This window comes from Columba livia, chromosome 2, assembly GCF_036013475.1.
Source record: "Columba livia isolate bColLiv1 breed racing homer chromosome 2, bColLiv1.pat.W.v2, whole genome shotgun sequence".
NCBI classification, from domain to species: Eukaryota; Metazoa; Chordata; class Aves; order Columbiformes; family Columbidae; genus Columba; species Columba livia.
This window is the reverse complement of record NC_088603.1, coordinates 43,880,498-43,897,828: the sequence shown is the minus strand read 5'-3', so window position 1 is coordinate 43,897,828 and position 17,331 is coordinate 43,880,498. Positions and strand designations below refer to the sequence as shown.

The window sequence follows — 17,331 nt, the reverse complement described above, 5'->3', positions numbered from 1 at the left end:
GTTTGTTTCTGTCTGTAATTATTAAAGTCTCTTCCATGACAACCTGATAAAAGGTTGGCCACATTCCCACACTTATTAAGCTCTCAAGTGATGCAAATTGTAACAAATATGCCAACCAGACTGGAAGAGCTCTGCCTAGTTTGTTTTTACACAAATCTGTAACTGAGCTCTGCATGGTTATTTTCTTAGGAAGCAAATAATATAAATAATATAGAGCAAAACAATATTTTGGCTCTTTTTTTGCCTTTTCCATTCTCTTTCCTTTCGATCCCACTAAGTGAATCAGACATTCAGTATTAGACAGCCTCTCCTTTGGTTACACACAGCTGCAGGCATTGGGTGGGACTCTGTGGCTGCAAATACCTAAGAGGAAACATAGAGAACAATGCCAATACATAAGCGGTAAGAGGCTCTGCGCAACGTTATGCAATGCTACTGACCTCTTTTATGGGGCAGCTGGAAGACAGTTACCTTCTGAACATGTTAGTTGGAGAACAGAAAAAGAGATTAATGAAAGCCTTTCTTAAAATCCACTTGGAAGCAGTCCAGCTGTAATCATTTGCCTTCTGCTGTTCCTTGAGCACTGGACAACTCATCACATGAGCATGTATGGCCTGACGGCTGTTTGTGCACAGGTCCTAAGTCTGCTCTTAAGTCTGAGATCCTCCTATGTAGTCATGTAAAATCACTAATGCTTTGACTCTAGTAAGGAAAGGAAAAGGAGAGAAAGAAAGGAAAAGACAGGGGCAACATGTTAGAGACAAGCAAGAGACACCAAGTTAAGGAAACTCTAAAACATTATCCATATCTCCTGCGATCTTGGCACAGGACAAGGCATCATGCAGGCGTGCTTGCGCTGGTTCAGGCAGCAGAACAATACCAGGTCTCCCAGGTAACAACCGTACACAGTGAGTAATCACAGCACTTGACACACGGCAAATCCATAGGCTGTAATTCGTTTGGGCAAATGACTCAGCCACAATTGATTAATCAAATACTTACGTTTCTTACACTCTCAATTAGCAAAATTAGTAAACCCAATGTGAAGATGGTTAGCAGCACAACACCCTCTCCTGTTTTAGACATGCTCCCCCAATTAGCTTCAGTATTCTCATAAACACTTGCTGGCCTGTCAGTCATCTCTGTCACTGGAGTTTTGATATTTCAGGGCAACCATGTGGATGATTCAGACAATCATTAAAAATTGTATACATTTTTGCTGCTAAAGGTTTTTCCTATCTTAGTACCAGCTAGGAATGCCCAAAATACTGATCTTATCTTGCAGCACACGAGGAATAAACAGAAACTACCTGAACTATCCCACAGAAACCTTGGTTGCAAACTGCTCGGAGATCTCCATAGTGTGGCAAGACAGGTGAGGATGAAAAATAATCACCAGGTAATTTATTAGAATGAAATAACTCTAGAACAAATAGAGCTGGGCTACAGGTCTGCAAATCCCACTTCCAGATTTTGAGATCTCCGTATTTTTAGTTAGATTTGAACTTGATGTGCAGGATAACAACTGCATGTATAATGACAACTGTACTTAAAGGATTTATTTTCTTGTCGGCAGTCTCCAGTGCTGGGGTCACCCTTTTGCACTCTGCTGAATGAATGTGTCAGAATGAGCCGGCCCAGCAGGAAGAAGTTGCACTCCATAGCAGGTAGACTACAATCATCTCTACCCACGGAGAACGGGTCAGACATGAGGCTGGAAAAAGCACAGTCCTACTTGGTCCCTTTGGGTAAACAAGCCTTAACCTCAGTCAAACAGCTTAGGATTGTTAATAAAGAATAACTTAATTAGGCATTTGTCATGCTCACACCGGCTGATGAACAGAGGCTGGGAGATGGTGTGGCGAAGGGAAGGCTGAGGAATAAAGCTGCCCAAACACCAAGGGAGGCCTGGAACTGTGCAAACAGCTACAGACCTGGTTCATCACAACAGGTCAAAACATCAGAAGGCAAAGCGAGATGCAGAAGATCCACCAGACACAACCAGACATCAGAGAGGAAAAAACCCTGGTCCTGCACTTATCTTTTCCATGACAGCAGGACCAGGCCCTGTCTGCCACTCAGCCAACTTCTAGCCAGCCAGAGTTTTTCACTCCCTGATTTTGGCTAACCTTTTCCAGTGGTTTTCCTCCTCAGCTTTGCCTTCTGCTAACACTGACATTAGACATTTGAATAAATAATAATTAAAACAGCCTGGCATTGAGTTTTGCTGTGAGAAGCAGTTTTCCACCACAAGGGTGTAAACTGCTTGCCAGTCACCAACAATTTTGTTTGGCAAAAAAAGAGAGGGATTAAAAAATAAACACAGAGTAGCCAGATTTGCAATGGCTACCTGTCTTCTGTATATTACTTCTCCAAGAACTACAAATGTTGTTTGGAGTGGTTCTACACATAGTATTTTCCGCCAGCTGCCCATGGCCTGATTTGAATCAGGGTCAGAAGTCCCCTGACACAGCAGAACTACAGGCATGTTTAGGCACATGTCTGACTACATCTTGCTTATTTTACAGATTGGCAGTTTAAACGGAAGTCCATTCAAGAAATAGGCATTTGATTTGGATGTAACTACTTCAAACATTTCCAAAGCCACCCTTGGGTGAGCCGCAACATCTCCCACTACCCAAAACCTTTAGATGTTTGTGTCTAAAAATACAGTCAGGAGGTTTACCCTTCAGTCAAGACTGACACAAGCCAATAATGCTATTAAATCAATTCTACAAGCAATAACAGCTCAGCTGTGAATCACTGGAATGTAGTGACTAACCTCTGGTGGAAAATAGAACTTGTTGCCTTACCCACAGTTTTCTTTCTTACCTCAGAAATACCAGGAAGAAACTAAATCTGGTCTGTCTTAAACATGCACCCAGGAGGAAGAAAAGCTAGAACACTGATCATTTACAGCAATAGATTGGAAGGAAAGGCTGTGATTATCAGGTGAAAAATTACAATCTTTTTTATTGTCTCAGTCTCTGCTAGTAAATGAGTACAAACACTTTTTGATTGGGCTTTTTTAGACTAGCTTTTGCCCACTCTCTAAAATGACAAGCTGTGCAAAACCACTGCAAAAATTCTTGCTCTGGTATACAAGAAATGTAGAGAGAAAAAAAAAAGGTAAGAACAATGTACAGAATAGATCTGCATGACAGTCATTCCAAAGGCAAAATGATTGCAGGCTATTATCTAGTTGTCTGGAGGAGCCATGGACCAGCTGGCTGTGATGTTCTGCTCAAAGTTAAACACAGACAGGAAACCGCATGTCTGATACTGTAAAAATCGTTTGTCTTCCTGCCATGGCTAACCCGGCAAGCAATCCAAAGGGGCTGTTTTCATTTAAAAGGAACACTAATCCACAACAATAAAAAAGGAATGACAAAGCCTTGACTCTACCCCCTCCCAACTGGATTTAATGCTCGTGTTTGTGAATGAACTGGAAATGTTACAAACTTAAGTTTTACATTACTTTAATTTTTATCTGTAGTTATGCGCTTACTACATGTGAATGCAGGGCACAGTTTTCATGAGTCATGTAGAGTGCTTATAGCACATGACTAAGAAGAAAAAGTTCTGCTCCGAATAGTGAAAGGAATTAGGGTAAAAAGACTGGGTTTTAATTTATAATACAGCTCCTTTTAGGCAGCTCTGGAAGTGTGAGGGGGGGTTGCAGAATTGATGAGAATGAAGGCACTTGGTGTTGAATTTATAGAATGTTTTTTCATAAACACACAGAAGACACACATTTGTCAAGAGTGATTGCATTCAGCTACATAGCTCCAGGAGAAACAGCTATAACATGACTAATTCATAACAAATTAGCCAAAATCCACAAGGGTGTGGTTTGCTTTGTATAAAAACTCTAGACAGCTGAAATACAGTAAGATTTTTTCACTGTGAACATTTTCTTGTCAATAAAATCAAGGTAATCTGTTAGAACAAAGTCCTGGGTCTACCACCTGTGCTCACATCATTACCAGTATTTACTTCAACTCCTTTAAAGCCCACCCAAGTAAGGGTTGGTCATACAACCATGGATCAGCAGTCAGGTTGTCAGGTTTCAAATCAAGCTTAGGGAGGGGATGAGGAAGATGGGAGGAGGTGGCACTAGATATGGACAGCCTGGGCCAAGGGAAGCAAAGACTTTCTAGCTTGCCCTTGGCTAATCTGGTGTGGTTTTGCAACCTTAACTAGTCAGCCTTCTTGGAGGGCTGGGAAGCAAGAGCTAGAAGCAACTCACTTGGTTGTCTGCCTTGGTGAAGCCATACACCATGTTTCCTAGGAGTGGAAACAGTGTCCCGACCCTTTGTTATCTCAGATAATGAAGACTTGATTATATCCTTTTCTGAGTAACTTAGAGGTGATAAGGATGGGTGCTGTGTGCCATACTCATTTAGAAGTGTGTGCACACAAAATTCTCCACAGGAAGCCTCACGCATGCCTATGAGAGACCTGACTTAGTCTCAGTAAAGGAATCATTGTGTGATCTAGCAGGTAGGAGAAAATAAAATGAGGTGGGTGTGTGCAAACAAGTGCATCTATATGTGCAGCATGAGGTCCACCAGCACGGCCTACACCTGCACTGCCCTTACTGTACTTGCAGTATTCAATGTAGGCATTCATGAGGCAGAATGGGGACAGGTTATGCACTTGTGATTTGATCTATACTCAAATTTCACTGGTTTAACAGCACTCACATACAAGTCCTTGTACTGCAGTAAGCATGAGGTAGCATATCCACCAGTGAAGGAACCTTCTAGCTACTTCACGCCTACCACAGAACAAGTGCAGATGGCTAGTTACAACAGAGAAGCTGACTTGATATTCACATCCTATCAAGTTACCCAGTAGTATCTGTATATGCAGATGCCACGCTACGGCAATACAGCCTTTTAGAAGAGGTAGAACCTTAAATATGGCATTTGCCTCTTGTTTATGTTTTATAATGTAATTGGCATATGTTTCATTTTGACATGTCAACAAAACAACTCTAAACATCTTGCTTTCATCCTTCTTCCCATCAACTTCTGAGCGCAATGTCTTAAGCTGTGTATCAGACTTACTTCAAAAGGAAGATAGTCTGGTAAGAAATATCCTTGGAACACAGAAAAAAAAGATTGAGATTTTGCAAGACTCAGAAGAGACCAAAATATCTCCTGCCACTAGAAGTTTTCCTCCACAAAATGTGATTGCAAGTCGATTGGTATGACACATTTACTGCCACTTGTAAGGTGCAGCCTAGGAATGCAGGGCAAATTATTAAACTTACCTGACGGAAAAATGAGCATATCATTGCATTCTTCACCTGTACAGGAACACATGAACATCAATCCCCCATCTTCCTTCTTTTCCCTCATCAAACACTGCTCTGAGCTGGAGTCATCCAACATGTGACCATAGAGTCTTTTCTGGGGATCATGGCATATTGTTTCTAATGTCACATTTTCATCATTCTGTCGCCTAAAAATGAAAAGGAGAAAACTGAAATCAAAGAAGGAATATTTTACAAAGGGACCAGACAGGACTGTGCCTGGCCAAAATTTGCCTCTTTTGAGAGCTCAAATGGGATTTCAAGAGTATCACATGTTCTTCCCTGGCTTTCCTGAATGAGATAAATTTGGCTGTGTCTGGACTCCTCACACTGGGGCATTTGTACAATGGCACAGCTATTCCTGTATCATATTACCACTAAGCTCCAATAAGTCTCTTTGAAAATCTCACCCAGAATTATTCAAGCTAATGCTCAATGAACTGCTGTGAACTTCAGAACATACTTTTGGTTTTTGTGGTCACTGTGCAGACAGCAAAAATCTGTGGGAAATTATGATAAAAACTGAATTATTTCCTCAAAATCTGGGGAATTTCTAGTGAGCTGGCCTTTTCATTTTACTTTTGAAGTCTACAATCAGCACAATTTCTGCATTGAAGGAGCTATCCTTATATAAACAAACAAACAAATCCAAACCCAACCATAGAACTGGTACAAGCCAGCTTTGCCTCACTGTCAGGGCAATATTTACAGCTGATGCCATGTTCCTGTGTTTTTTCCTGTTCCACAGATTTCACTTTATTGATGCAAGACTCAGAGGCAAAGAACACTTTAAATACAGTTCTCAACTCATTTGCCTTTTGCACAAATTGGCATGAAAAATCCACAGTGTATCTTACATTGCATTACAGCCACTTTGTACAGCGATAATAGACACTGATCACTTACTAAAGGAGCACAGGACAAATATGGAACAGCACCCTGGACTGATTCTGCACTTCAAATGTCTACTTCCAATTATGCTGAACATCTCTTCGAGTCAACGGACACAACTAATCCCTCAGTAAATGAATTAATTGTGTCTTTCTGTGAGTGATTCTAACTATGTTCCTAAATTACCAGCAATGCTGCAAATACTCAGTTCTATTCCTTTTGTCCCCTTATGAACTCATTAAGAGTGGGTTTGGTTTTCTTTGTTAGGATTGGCTTACCATTTATGGAGAGGCAAAACCCCAGTTTTTATACTGGAATGCAAGTTTAGAGTCAACAAATCCTAAAAAAAGTTTACAATTCATTTTCATATACCCTTGATTTATTTCAACCTAGACATATGCTATATAAAAAGCACCACGCTTACATCAGAGTCACTATATACACAGAAGATTTTTTTTACCTTTGAGAGAAAGTATTTCTGCCTATACATGGTAAATAAGCCTCCTGTGATAGATCTACATAATCTAGTTCACTTTGAAACCTGAGAGAGGATTGTCTGTCTTCAGCAAACGTCACCACAATGCTCTCTGAGTCTCAACTCTGTTTTTACTCGAAGTGATGTGGGTGGAGGTAGCTTAATGGTTTGAGCAAAAAAACCATGCCCCTTTTCCAATAACAGCATAAGCTGGAACAGAACTGCTTTAAAAGAAAAAAGTCCCCAGAACATTTCATATCAGAATTGTTGTTAGCCTCGAACAACTCTCAGTATGCTGAGCAGAAATGTGAGTTGGAAGCCAGAGAGCAAAGCCTGGCAAGGTAGCAGGGACATTCTGAATACCAGAGCAATTGAGGAAAGTACTAAGCAATGACGAACAAGGGTGTGCTCTCCTCCCCACCTGCATGAAGCAATAACTTACCATATAGCAACACAGACTTCATTATTCTTCTCACAGATAGCTGTGATGTTGCAGTTGCTCTTGCACTGATGTTGGTTTGAGCAGGTAGTTACTTTAATGTCACAAAATTTGCATAGGTTTGGCATTTGCAATCCATTTTCCTTATTTCTGTCTACAGGTGACATATTTTCAGCTTAAGGAAAAAAAAAAAGAGAAGAAAACTCAGTAATGGTAGATTATCAGATTGTGTTATTGCTCATTACGAATACAATGTTCTCAGCATCAGTAAACATTCAAATTAGAAAATCTTTGGTCTTTCACAACCACCAATCTTCTCTACAACAGGGCAAGTGCCACAGTGCCAAGAACAGGTTAATCAAAGTGAATTTGAAAAGTGAAATCAGCTTCTGTTGACTTCAGAGGGAGCAAAAGTTGCTTAGTTCTTTGCAGAATCAAAATTATTCCGAATCCAGTTTGCACTGAAATAACCACTCTGCAGTCACCCATTTGCATTACTTACAGGCAGTCAGTCTGTCCCCCGTGTACAATATATTGCATCATGACCTGTGTGCCAAAGTAACTGTGGATACCATAGCGGGAATGCATGGTAGGTGGGTGATATCATTATTACATGGATCATGATGAATTTTGAAAGTTTGTCTTTACAAACCAGAGGCATAACCCAAGTCTTGGCCATAATCTGACTTCTGTTCACACAGAACAACAGAGCTGGAACTGACTTTCAACTTAAGGCAGATGGTCTGCTAGAGATTGTGGGTGAAACTCAAGCTGGAAATGCAATAGGGCACCTGTGCAGCTCATGTAATCTGCTGCTGGAGTCTTCCCGGGCTAATTAAGGGACTTGAACTCAAACTAACTTGCAATGACAGTCTGTCTTGTAGAAGTCTACTTTGACCCAACAGCTACATTTCCGCACCCCGACACTGAAGAATTAATCGTTTACTCATTCCGAGTCTTAGTATTCACTATCTGCTTCAGTGTGGTAGCAGTAAGGGAAGAGATTTTTTTCATCCCAGTGTATGAATTTCAGGAAACATATTTTTAGTTCAAAAACTATTTTAAAAAAGCCAGTGTGACTACAAGGAACAGAAAATGCCAACATAAACCTTTTTCTAAAGCTAAAATGAATATGCAACTATGTGAAGTGGAGCAGACTATCTACAACAGTTTCAGTTTGACTCACTTTGTAATATATTTGGAAAAGTAGGCTGAACCACTTTAAAGATAAACTGGGCTTCACACAGCACAACCCTTCTCTTGTAGCTACCTGTCTGGTAAAGCTATGTTCATACTGCTCTTTGTGGCCAAACGTTGCTAGTCAAGCAATAATAGGCAACCAGGGATTTGTAATTTCCCCCTCTCTCCTCCATTAGCTGAGAAATCAATTTTTTTGCTTCTAGAACTTCACTATTTACTACCATTACAATATTTTATTACAGGAATTAAATACACGTGCTTTTTCCAGAAGGAAATAAAAAAGCCTCTTGGTAACATTTTCAATGGATTTCTGAGCCATTGTAAGGGACTGAGAGAAAAGTCCTTCCTCTTTATCTAAATCACAAATCCTTCTCATCATTAGCATGCTTTGGTACTGACCTAAGGTCTCTGATCTTACTGCCATTATAATCAATGGCAAAACTCCCTATGATTTTAACGGTACAGAAGAAGCTCCTACACAGAGGGGAGGGTTATGAGGAGCTCACTGGGAGCACTTGGGTGGAGAATGCTGGCAGTAACTTACAGGCTGGCTGAATTTCAAGCCCCAGGCAAACTTTTCTTGTTCTTAATTATTTGTGTTGCAACAACTCCCTAAAGACAGGCAGAAGAACAAAGCCTCATTGAAGTAGGTGTGGTAGGAACTCAAAAGGTCCTGAATCTAGTGTTCTATAAAATATGTGTTAATATAATCATCATTTTGGCAAATTATTCCTTTCATCTGGATGGTACCTCCTATTTACTACATGTTGAAGATAAAGTAATAACTGTATTGATTTATCTAGGTTCCAGTAATGTTAAAAACAATCTGATAACAAGTGACTGTACCTCTACCCAGTAAGAGACAATCTACAGCCCTAAAAGCCTGGATGAACGGTACAGACAAATATCAAAGGCGAGATGAAGTGACTCACCCAAGCTCACACAGGAAACCTGTGTGTGGCAGGGTGCCAAGTGGCTCACAAATGAGCGCAGGGGAAGGACTTCTGCTGCTCAAACTGCAAAGAATTTTAGCTGCATCTACACTGCTTTCACCTCTGAGCCACAGACTCGAGTCAGTCCTCTCTAGCGCTGGCAGTGCTGGAGACAAAAGTCACGTGAAGGCAAGACCCTAAGTAAACCGGTTCAAGCACATGACGTTTGTTAAGAGGCAGGGCTCGTTCCTGTGCTGTCCCCAGATATTCCAGGTTCTGCCAAGACTCACCCACTGGAACAAACATATGAAAATATGTTTGGACCTCTTCCAAGGAGGGATATCCAAACCAAGCAACTTGATTAAAAAAGAAAAAAAACCTCTCAACTGTCTGAAATGCAGCAATTCAATGCAAGGTCACAAACCTTACGTTTTTCAGTTATGGTGGTCAGCCTTAATTCAATTACTAGCAAAGGCTGTGTAGTTAGGCCCAACTAATTTCTGAACAGGTTAAATTAATGGCAAAATCTAATGGGGTTTTAGGACTTCCAGAACTGATTACACTTGAATTTTCTTCCAAAAACTCTTGTCATAGAGGCTGACAGTGCAGTGCCTCTCTATTCATTCCTCTGGCAGTTCGAGGTACCGGATTAACTGTCCAGGTGGGCAAACCTTCCTCCATGCTTCAGTATCTGATCTGAAGTGAGACTGCAGTTTACTCTTCCTAATACTGTCACGTTCTTCTAGCAGGTGTTGGTGTATTGTTCGTTAATACAGTCTGGCCCTACCCACCCTGATAACCCATCTAGTTCCAAACTAAACGGGTTAAAGCCAAGTTTGACTTTCCCCTATGAGACTGATGCTGAAATCAACCTCTGCAAATGGCCCGAGATTAAATCTGTAGTCAGATGTGGCCTCAACCTCACTCTCTTCTGATCACAGCCTGCTATTACTGAGACTTAGCCTGCTAGGTTCTGAGGACTTAGGAATCCAGGAAAGACTGGTCTTCTTCCAAGTCATATTAGCTCAGACCTGTCTCTAATCCACAAAACCCTGCCTGGAGAATAACAAGTTGGTAGGGCTCTTCCCTAGGGAAGTGTATTCACTTGTATTCTGAAGGGCCCAGAAGCAGTGAGCGGTTCATGATCAGCAAGATTGCTCCTCTTCTTGTAGTCACTTGAATGTCCATCTCTAAAAGTGCTTGACTATCCTGTTGCACAATTCATACCACATGAGCCAGCTCCTCAAGATCTTCTCCTGTTCATACAACTAAAGTTACTTGAACACTGTGGACAGAAGCAACCTTTCACTTTGCATGAGAAAAAAATGTGGATATAATGAGAAAGTCAACGGAGAAAACACAGATTTGCAAATCTGAAGGAAGACATCCTAAAATGTGCACTTGTCTCCTAAAATTGCCATCTACTGTCTAATGTTAGTTTTCTTATTCTGACTTCTACAGGAAGCGTAATTCTAGCTTTTTTTGCTTGCTTGTCCGTGGGCTGCAAATAAAAGACTGTGTTTTTTTGGCTATGAAACTTTCAACTAACTTTCAGTCACTGTGGTTAAAATGCATGGAACGTGCAAGCCACCATGTGGGCTGGATATTATGCAAAGGACACTGGAGCAGCCATATAGGAAATATCAACGCCATGGATTCTAGCGGAGCCGGGCTTGCAGGACAACATTTTTACTCTATGGTTCACATATTTTTTATGGTTTCTTGGGACAATAAACAATATGCCTCACCCAAAGTCTACTGACTGTCTTCGAAGTTGTTTGCTTTGTGCCTGTTTTTTGTAGATGTGTAACTTTCATTGAGGCCTCAGGCTCTAGTTTACATTCCTCTGATTTTTAGTACCATTACAGAACTCTCAAAAGTCAATAACATCTAAATAAACCCCAAACCAACATGCTGTCTTTTTTTGAGAATATCCACACTGGAAAACTCTATGTCTTAGGATACATTTCAGAAACAGCAGTCAATTTCTCTTACTCCTATCTTGTTAGTGCATTTCTCTTTTCTCACCCAGTGCCTCTGGCACATGTATACATACAAAATAGCACTGCTGAGCAGATAGATCTCATCTCTTTAAAAAAAAAATGCTGAGGGAGATGTTGGAATGGGAAATCAGCTACTCAGACTCTGGGAAAGAATTCCACCTGATGGCAGAAGCTTGAATTTAAGACTTCACTACATCATGGAAATCTGGAAGGAGAAGGATGCCTTTATCAAAAAGCCTTGGCAGAGATTGTCCTTGTGCTCCCAAAGAGCACAACTTCACAACATCATGTCCCTGTGGCTGGACAGCATAGCAGCTATGAGAAAGTCCAAGCTGTATTACATGCTCATCCAACAGAAAGACAGCAGGTTTTGCAAGAAGAGTATGAAAGACAGTATTTTTTCTATTTTCCCTACCACCCTCAATACAAAATCTATAACCTCAGCAGAACTTTGATAGTGATGGGGACACTGCCAGCATCATGAAAGTAGAAACAGGATGATTCAAACCCACATTTTTTGCCTTACAGATATTGTTGAATCAACTGCGGAGGGGAAGGAGTCAAGTAAAATAAGGGATCTGAGCTTTGCGTTTAAGACCTGGATATATCCTGATGGTTACCCTTAATTATACTGATTATGTTCAGTGCAGTAATACAAGAAAGAAAAGATGGAACCATAGTCAACCCTTAAAATTCAAAAATCATGAGTTACAAAGCCTAGCCAGAGAGATCATGAAAATAAAAGAAGGAAACAAAACCAAACCAAACCCAACCAAAACCCACCTGCTGGGTTCTCCTTTCTTTGCCATTGCTGCCTTAACTCTTAGAGTGCATTTGAGTCATGTTTTGAAACATGCCACAAGCAAGAGGGTTGGAATTACTGTCTAACTTACAAAATGAAAAGATAAAAAGAAAATAAATCACTGGAATCCGGGAGGTTGATCTTCAATAAACATGTCAGCTAACACATGACTCTCCACAAAAGAACAGGAACTGGCAACACCTCAGATCACCTAGTAACTCCCATGGCAACACCTTCAGAGGTAACTCTATGAAATATGTATTTTCAATTTTTCAGTTACTGCTGCCAGTTCTGAGCTTTATGCTGTCAGGAGTTGAAATGGAGTGTCATTCTGTGACACATACTCCCATATTCACTGTGTGAGTATGAACCTGCATAGTTCATACTGCCTTGGACCCTGCTTTGGGCTGCCGTCCTTTATCTCAAATATGATTTACCCCCAGTAGGGTTACCATGGGCACAGGACTTTTGTGACTGTCTCTATTAAGATTAACAACGATTATCAAGAGTGCTGAGAGAGTCTCTGTAAAGCCAAACATGAGCAAACTTTTAAGTACAGCTAAAATATGTTACAGGAAAACAGGTTGCATAAATGTTTAGCTCACCAGATATTTAACTGTCCCTGTGGCAGGACTCCAGAAAATCACATTCCTACACGCTCTTTTGCAGAATTTCTCTGCCTTGACCTGTATCATATATAGTAACAGATCACTGACATCACCCTGGTCTGCCCCTAGCAATGTACTCCCTGCTTTCCCTTGGAAGGTGTTTCACCTCTTAGATTTCCTTTTGATGTTCAGCCTTCCAGCCTAGCACAACAGCTGCCTAGTCGGTGCTTTTTTACATGCCTTTAAGTGTTATCGATTGCACTTCTGTTTGCAAAGTGCTTGGGACTTCTGTGCTTCTTCCCTGCCTGACCAAGCCACACCAGGGCTCTGCAAAGGACAAAGACCAAAATAACTTCATTTTCATGAACATGCTTCTTTGTGCAGTACTTGGAGAGATTTACGTCATGGCTTCTCCCTATCATGTAATGGCTTGTGCCTGTCATATGAAAAAAATGCAAGTCACACCTATTATATGGCAACAATGCAACTGTTAATGGAACAAGACACATATATAGCCCTGCAACCCACCCTACCACAAAGCAGCTACTGTAAAATGGGGGAAAGAATGGTCTGGCAGGGCTCATGGGCCTTCATGTAGTCTATGTGGGCTACGACCTGCTCTTCAGCCATACCCAAGAAGTCTGCTAGGAAAGAAGAGGGCAAACTAGGTAAGCCGTTTTGACAAGGTAGACCTAGCCAGAAGCAGTTTGGCCACCCCCAGCTGAAGAAAGGCCCAAGCAGAAGAACCATTTCACAGCAGTTTCATAGCAGTGAAACACTGATGAACTGCTTTGAAATCTGGGAAACTGCTATTTCCCATTTACTGGCAGGCGAGGAGCGGAGGAAGGTACATGCAGAGGGAAAAGACAAAAGGAAAAGGAGCAGGAGTTAGAAAACTTTGTTTAACTCGTCTCTGCAGTGGAAGCGCCTGGCTTTCAACAGCAAGTGGAACTGATGAAACTTTGCTTTAGGGATTGCTGCAGGCACTGCCACAGAAACAAAATCAAATTTGGCAGAAGCTGGGAGGAGGGACACAACCAGAAAAAATAAGGGAGGGAACAGCATACTAAGCTGGAGATCTTGAAGATCGAAAAATCATTCTTGTATTTAAAGCATTAAAATAACACTATTTTTATCCACCGTTTCCAAAATGAGCTAGCATTGACAGTTTTAATCATGGGCTGGGCTTTTCTCCCCAGTCCAGGGCATGGCAGTGAACTGCCTCAAACATGCTTAAGAATGGACCTCATTGCTGTGAGTCCTGACATTAGTGTAGGTATGAGGAGACTCTCTTAGAGATCAGCAGTTACAATTCTGAACTGAACACATTCTGAAAACAGGGAATAAAAATAACATTGTGATGCTTCAAATAATGAGATGGATTTTTACCTGTGGAATTTTACCTGTGCTCTCTTTCACGTTTTCTGGCCACTGCTTAGCACCCCGTGGTAGGTGGAACAAAAGAATACTGTCGCCAGGCAAAAACGCTGAAAAAAAATCTAAATGATGGCTTCCCATAGGGCACTCAAAGGGACATTTCATCTTCTCCTGGACTTTAACCTACAGCCTCCTTAACGCAGCTGGTAAACAGCACACAGCACTGGAGAACCATATGCGATATAACATGAAAATCAATTTATTCAACTATAACTACAGTGTCTATTTTTTTTCTGCATAATGCATTAAGTTTGGAATTTACTGGAAGCTGTCTTTGGATGTTAACTCCTGTGACTTCAGACACACAGTGAGTATCGAGTGCAGCAATGCTCATCTGGCTCACAAGATTAGGAAAAACAGCTTTCCTGCTTTGTTGGAATAAGCATGATTCACGGTTCAGAACTGACATTGGCATAGATAACTCTGACCTGCTCATTAAAAAGCGTATCCTGCAACTTCACCTCCTTTTGTATTCTTGCCTGCCCACTGAATAACCACTTCAGCTTTGTACAAATATTTTTCCAACGTGCATGCTTTGAAAATAGACAGCAGTCATTCAAGCATTATACAGTTATTTCTGTGATACAGAAGGAAGCAAAGATTTTTTTCATGACAGAAGACTCTTAGTGGCAAAATCCCCAACCATTAAAACATACACAATTATGAACAATTCTGACTCGATAAAACACAAATATGCCTTCACTCTCAGCTACAGAGCCTCACCAGAACAAAACCATACAATAGAATCTTCTAAGTAGGTTGAATGGAGTTTCTGAACCCATCATACCTTTCCATTCAGCTAGTTAAGAAAGCCTGTTTACAGAAACATGCTTCTCTCCCCACCTGCCCCCTCAACAGTCACACCACCACCACCAGCCTACTTCAGAATATGACAGGGCTCTTCATTCTTCATAATGGCGTTGTGGCAGGTGAATCATTTGTCCTGAAAGAGACACATGCTCCCTGCAAAAGCTCAGTTTATACTTCTTCCCTTTATCTTTCTTACTACAAGAGAAATAAGGAATCTCTACCTTCAACAGTCATTTGACCCTACTTTCAAGGGCCTGTTTATTAAACTCCCAGTTTCCAACAGGAAAATTCAGGAATCCACGCAGTACAGGTAGAACAGTACTTTAGAACATTTGCTAATGATGTTATGGTCAAGCTATTCCTATTAGTCATGATGCATTCCATAGACACACATCCTGGCTCTTCAGTTTATGAGCAAGGCTACTGAATGTGCTCAGTGACCACATACACACTGAAAAATCCATGAGATCATAAAAAAACTAAACATATTCTTAATGTACCAATGCTGCTTACCTAAAGGCATCCCTTTGTTACTTACTAGCAGTCCTAAGTGTCTGTTTTGTGATACCTGCTTAAGGCAAACACAAATCTTGTCTGCTTTTTTAGGAGCATCCTCATTAGACAGGCTGCAGGTGGAAGGAAGGCAGAGAAGTTTTAAAGACTATGTCACAGGGTAAGTGGCTGCATCTTCTGCTAATCGTGTGGGCAGCAGAACACATTAGGATCCATGGCAGGGGCAAAGAGGTTCGCTCCAAAAGCATTACAAGCTTCCTGCTGCACTGCGTTGCCAAACCCTGCCATCCTTCTCACGGGGAACTGCAGTTGTGGTACCTGTGATGGACAGAGTAGGTGGGCACATGTGTACAGTTCCTACTTCTCCTTTACACAGCCACCTGTCGTGCCAGCTCATGGCTGCGACGCCGGAGCGGGCAGCCACAGGGCCGCTGTGCAGATGGAGCCCTGCCCTCAGCTCCCACAGACCACTGCACAACCAAAGCCACACAAAAATCAAAAATAGTAACATAACTTCCATAGCCAAACACTCACAAATGACACTCCTTCAGGGCTTTGCTCATATTTAGTATAGAGCCCTGTCATGCTTAACTTTCTGAACAGCTTCAAATAAATAAGTGCTGGCCTGGTATACACACACCACCACATGAGTTTAGCCGATTAAATTAAAGGGGTGGATATTTTACAGTTTTGCATGTGGATCTTTAAATCCTTTTAAAGCTGATTTGCCTCAGTATAGGTTATATTTGGAACAAGTATAGCCAGTTTCAGAATTGAGACTTACTGCACACAAAGTTGTTGTGGTTTAATCAATTACTTTTAAATCCACTATAAGCTCAAGAGGTGTGAATTCTGTACGTAGAAAAAACTTTCATGTTACCTGGCTATCTACCTGTAGCATTTTCAACAGGAATGAAGGCTAGATAGATGGCAGAAAATAATCTTTTCCAAATGTAAAATGGTAATGATTTAAAGACTGATCTCTATGCTGGCAGCATGCAGCAACTCTGGTGGCATAAAGCCAGATCTTTCTCCTGAAACTACAGTTAACTCTTGCTAAAGTTAACTCTTTCTACAGTTAAGCTCTTGCTAAACGTATCTCCACTGGAATCCAGCGTATTCAAAAAAGCAGACTAAGATAATTAAAATGTAGAGGAAACTGTGTAAATAATACCTAAAACCAGCTGTTGTGCCTTACGAAGAGTAAATACAGACGAGCAGATGTTTATTAATACTGTTCGTGCACTCAGGAGACTGGCAAGCACTCGCAAACCCTTTCTGGTCTCACAGAAGAACCTCCAGGAAAGGTCATGAAACATGTTAGTTTGGGGGGAGATTTTTGCTTGCCTTTTAAAGTAGTGGAAATGAAGCACAGATATTAAGACTGTGACAAATCACACAAAACAGGAAATTCAAAGTTATGTCTGACTCCCTCAGGTTCCCTTTGATAGAGCTAGGTTGCTTGGTGAATCAGAAGTATCACTGCTGTATTTCATGCTTTTATTTTTCATTTTATTTGCTTTAGTAATATCCTCTTAAAACTACTGACACACTTTCCTGACAGGTTTTGGAACCATAATGCCATATTCATCTTCCCGTGCCACATGTAGCTCTCCAGAGCCCTCAGCAGATCCCTCCTTTGGGAAGGCCACTGCAGAGACTCCTTTTCTGACATCTTATTTTTAATGTTGTTCCTTTTTGATGCAAGGAAACACATATTTTGAGAACAGCAACTGTCTGCCTTATGGAGAAGTCCTCAGGCCAATTTAAGAAAAATGACTAATTTGTTTCTTAAGCATTGTGAACACAAAAGATCTTCCCTTTTTTTTTTTTTCTCTCTAGGGAGGCTATACCGAAAATATCTGCACAAACAGTTTCAGTTTGGAAAAAAACAGCAGTCC

At 41.1% G+C, this 17,331-nt stretch overlaps 1 protein-coding gene across 1 annotated transcript in view; it reads right to left on the bottom strand.

Moving 5' to 3' along the window:
• TGFBR2 (transforming growth factor beta receptor 2) overlaps positions 1-17,331 on the bottom strand; it is a 59,939-nt gene that overhangs the window by 25,309 nt on the left and 17,299 nt on the right. Inside the window, exons 2-3 of the mRNA XM_065051609.1 lie at positions 7,129-7,300; positions 5,279-5,469 (exon numbers count right to left, since the gene is read on the bottom strand). Coding sequence (XP_064907681.1) covers positions 5,279-5,469; positions 7,129-7,300 — 363 coding nt within the window. The remainder of the gene's footprint in view (positions 1-5,278; positions 5,470-7,128; positions 7,301-17,331) is intronic.